General features: G+C 48.3%; 1 protein-coding gene across 1 annotated transcript; it reads right to left on the bottom strand.

Annotated features, from left to right (window-relative positions):
* Window positions 1–541: 541 nt before the first annotated feature.
* GJD2 (gap junction protein delta 2) lies at window positions 542–2,707 on the bottom strand. Its single transcript, XM_069015991.1, has 2 exons — window positions 2,637–2,707; window positions 542–1,968 (listed from the first exon to the last, which is right to left on the bottom strand). The coding sequence occupies exons 1-2, from the start codon at window positions 2,705–2,707 to the stop codon at window positions 1,125–1,127; spliced, it is 915 nt and encodes a 304-aa protein (XP_068872092.1). The 3' UTR covers window positions 542–1,124.
* Between the last annotated feature and the right edge of the window lie 2,079 nt (window positions 2,708–4,786).

Raw genomic sequence — 4,786 nt, 5'->3', positions numbered from 1 at the left:
CCTGTAAGTTTTTTTACAATTGTATACAAGAATAAAGAAGAGCAAATCTCTCTGGCTTACAAAAAAAAAAAAAAAAAAGGCAAGTACTTTATTTATCAATATATACTTTAGCTGCTTTTTACACCATTGCAATGACTAAACAAATAGCATAAAATAAACAAAGGAGAGTATAAAATCATTTCACTCCAGCTGGTATCCCAAGACAACCTTCTTGACTAAGTACAGAGTTAGATGTTTCAAGTATGGCACTTATATAAATAAGAGCAGAGAGAAGATGATATATTCGCAGTTAAATGCAATGAACTCTCCTCCTTTGGTATGTGTGTCATCATAGGTGATTGTAGGTAAATGCATATCTTGACTGGCATGAACCAACTCCATCTTATTCATGCACCTATTAGGGAATCAATCAAAACCTACCAATATATTCTGCAGATCACAACTAATGCAAGATGATTAAGGTCTCTGGTGTGTGTGTGTGTGTGTGTGGACAGGCAAACAAAAAATGGCAAAATTATATTCAGCATTTATTTTTAGCATGACTAATTGATGCACAAACCATGAGAGAAAATAGCTAGTAATACACACCAGGACTACAGTCTGTGATTTAGACAAACCAAATAAGACATCTGTGAGATACGTGAACGCAGGTATCCTGATTGAGCTGTGGTTAGATTCCTTACAGTGCACTTATCCTCCTTTTAAAACATGCTTATGCCTGCACATTGCAACAGTGTCCCCCACCCCACCCCATACAGAGTATCCTTGCAGAGTTTTTGATATGAACATTCTACACATTTACAACAATTAGTCAGACAGTTCAAACTGTAAACATCCTAATGACAACCAAAAAGCTGCTTCACTGACAGATAAAACCCAATCATTAGAAAGAAAAGTAGGAATAATAGTAGCTGTGCTGTAAGGCTAGGTCAAGCATGGTTTTATAGCTGTTTTTTCAGTCTTTTATGTAGTGCTGCATTTTGCAGCTAGTTCAGTAAGTGCAGATCCAATACCTTAATGGCTTTCTTGGTGGTTTGATAAAATGCTTGCCTAAGCAATGTACCTTTCTCTAATGGTATCTGGGTCTGTTCCACCTGGCACAGTGTTTCTGTTCTGTCACAGCCTCACACATAAGCTGAGTCACTTGACTGAGTCCTGCCGAAGTTAGGCATGCTCATTCTTGGCAGGTCCTTATTTCTGATTTCGTATATGGATTTCCTTTTTGCCTGTACTCCTCTCACTGCCATTTTGATCTTTCTCCAGCCCAAGTGGTTCAGTTCTGCCAAATTAAGCACCACACAAATCCCACTGACAGCAAACATGAATACCAAGAATACAGTCTTCTCAGTGGGTCTAGAGACATAGCACTCTACTTCTTTAATGCAAGGGTATCTGTCACATTCATACATGGAAGGGACATTGAATCCATACAGAAAATACTGTCCCACTAAGAATCCAATCTCTAGGGCATTTCGAAAGACCACTTGGATGATATAAAATCGAGAAATGCCTTCTTGCCTCCTCATCTTTGATTTTGTAGTTCTGATAGCAGGATTGGGGATTTCCTTCACTTCTAAGCAGTCTGGTTCTGCCTCTTTGGTGGAGTTCTCAGTGTTTTGCAGCACCCCATTGACAATCGTGTTCTTGATTTTCTTACTGTCCTCACGCTTCATTGAATCCTGGTCCCTTTCCAAGGTAAGGAAGACAGTGGAGTACCTCCGTTCCCTTTGTTTAGCAGACTGGTGAACGGAGTATGTTATGAAGCACAGGCTGGGAGTGCACACCATGATGATCTGGAACACCCAGTACCTTATGTGAGAAATGGGGAAAGCCTGGTCATAACAAGCCTGGTTGCAGCCTGGCTGCAGCGTGTTACAGACAAACATCGTTTGCTCGTCATCGTACACCGTCTCCCCTACAATGGCCACAATGAGAATTCTGAAGATCACCACCACGGTCAGCAGGATCCTGCAACAGAGAAGCCCGTCAGTGCGCGCCGCCGCCGCGCGGCCGGGAGCTGTCCAGTGCTGACCGGGCCCCCGCGCCGAGGCACCGCGGACCGGCACCGGCCCCGACACAGCCACCGGCCCCGACACAGCCACCGGCCCCGGCCCCGGCACCACGAACCGGCCCCGGCGCCTCGAACCGGCCCCGCTCCCGCGCGGGGGGCGCGCAGGTTGCGCGGCGTCGCCTCGGCGCGGCCGTGTGCCACAGACCGCGGGCGGCGGTCAGCGCTGGCCCCCGCCCGGCCCCTTCGGCGGAAAGGCGACCACACGGGCCCTGGGGCCCCCGAGAGCACGGCCGGGAGCGGCGCGGGGCTGCGCCGGCAGCGGGACCCCGATGGCAGTGGGGTGTCCCCGACGACCGTCCGGTGCCCCGTGGCTCCTCGGGCACAAGGACAGCGGCGTTTGCGGTGTCCCCGCGCCTCGGAGCCCCGTGCCGCATACCAGCGTCCCCAGCACACACACACACACAACACACAACACACACAAGCGAGCTCCAGGCACACCCCGAAAGAGCCCGGCCGAAGGGCACCGCGCAGCCGGGACCCACCGTGCGCCTCCGACCCCCCGGCCGGCCCTCTCGGACAGGAGGGGATCCCCCCGTGCTCCCCGTAGCTCCCCCGCGACCCTTACCTCCCTATCATAGTAGAATGCTGCTGCACGGCAGCTTCCAGTAGCCTCTCTAGAATAGTCCATTCCCCCATCGCTGTTCATCCGGAGACAAAGACTTTGGCAAGCGTGGGGGATCTCTTCACTTCTGCTTTTTTTCACCCCTCCTATTTTTTTTTTTTTATTTTTTTTTTCAGCGGGAGGGAAAACCAACAGAAGAGCAGCCCGTGTCTCCCGCCCGCAGTCCGGTGGCGGGAGGGCGGCTGGAGGTGGCAGCCCTGCAGAGGGTTCCCGGCTCGGCTCGGCTCTGCGGGGCTCGGGGCCGCTCGGCGGCCGCCACCGGCCGGGCCCGCTCGGCTCGTGGCGCGGCGCGGCGGGCGGACCGGCGGCGTGGAGGGAGGAAGGTTGGCTTTACTGTCTTGCTGTCTCTAATCTGCCTTTAAGTAGTCTCCGCTTGCGTCACTGACAGGTTGGTGGAGAGCAGCCAAAAGCAGCGCTCGGATTTTCTCATTTTTATTATTCCGGGGAATACAAACAAATAAATGGAATAAAAATAAATGAAATAAATAAAAGGATGAGGAGGAGGGAGGGCGGAGGAAGACCTGACCCGGCAGGCACGAGGCTCATTGTGCAACCGAGTGCCTCCTTGCCGGAGCGCCCCGGCCGGGCACCCGCTGCCCCGCCGCCCCCGCCAGCCGGCACACCCCGCGCTCCGCCCAGGAGCGCAGCCCCGGCAGCACCGGGCGCTGCCCTCGGCCGCCCGTTCGAAACGCTGCTCTGCGGCGGGAGTGTGACACCCTGGCCTGCCCAGCCACGGGCGCCTGGCCGGGGGTCTCCAGGGGTTGCTGGGCTTTGCCTCTCTCCTAGAGATCAGAACAGTGGTCCCCAACAGAAGTGACCTTACTTGTTAGAACTGCTAACCCTTGGAAGATACTTGACTCAAAATTGCATCTTTATTCTCCCCTGATCACAGTTATAAGAATCACTTAAAAGAAATGAAGCTCATATATAGCCATTTCAGAGAATTCTGAGAGTAAGGTTGTATTTATGCTAGAAAAGACACCAAATCTTCACACAAAGCATCTCTAAACAGTAAAAGAAAAAAGTATCTTGAATAAACCCCTGCATTATAATCAGTCCACATATTTTATCTCATAAACAACTGTGTTTAAAGCAGGTTTTTTTTCATTTCACAGATACCCTTACAGACTGTACCTGAGATATCACCAAACATTTCCACACAAAACATTGGTACCAATTGGAATTGACTTCTCCAGTGAAACAGTGTAAAATTTATTCTTGTATTCTGTATATTTACAAAAAAAACAGGTAAACCTTCACACCTGTTCAACTAATCTCATTAAAGAACAACGTCAGAAAAATTCCTGTCAGTTTTATGATAATATTCCTACCATCAAACCCAGTAAAATCAAATTCTTTCTAAAGCAGAACTGCACAGGCCATAGTAAACAGTGTAGTCCTTTTTTTTTTTTTTCTTCGCAGCTCTCTCATGAACCGATTCCATTTCATATTAAAGATGTTAAGTGTTTTCTGAATAAATGGAACCATGCTTCATCAGTGCAAGAAGGCATCTGTATGCTTTAGACACCCCAAGGTTTGCTGTTCTTTCATTTGGACTATGCAGATGGACTCTGCTTCACGTGATACTGGGTCAGTTGACTGATTGAATTAGGAAAGTATCAACCGAGAGGATCAATGAATACCTCTGCACAGAAATTTGAAGATTTTTATTCTCTCTCAGTCAAGGGTCTTTGGCCTTTTGTATATAGTTTCTAAAAATTGCTGCTGTAACAACACCAAAGCTATAAAGAAGAAGTTGGAGTTTGGTTTGTTTTGTTTTAAAAGGACTGTGGTATCTATCCAGCTACCCTGACAACTGAGTGTCTCATATAGATTGAAATCTGTTTGGAGATGGATCTGAAAAAGAGAGAAATCAAAGCAGAAAGGGAAGGAGAGAGGGCGGGGAATATGCTAAGAAGCTAATGATGATAATCCTATTTAGCACACCAAACGGAGGGAACACCCATGATTGAAGTTACTGAAGAGAGAAGATTTTGGTTCATAGATGAATAATAGAATTTCTACAAAGGAAAGCTGTTCCCTGGTACTGGGATAGAAAACCCATTTATCTGAGCTTTTAGGACCCTTAAATG

The sequence above is a fragment of the Aphelocoma coerulescens genome, chromosome 5 (genome assembly GCF_041296385.1).
Source record: "Aphelocoma coerulescens isolate FSJ_1873_10779 chromosome 5, UR_Acoe_1.0, whole genome shotgun sequence".
NCBI lineage: Eukaryota > Metazoa > Chordata > Aves > Passeriformes > Corvidae > Aphelocoma > Aphelocoma coerulescens.
This window is presented reverse-complemented; position numbering and strand designations above follow the sequence as displayed.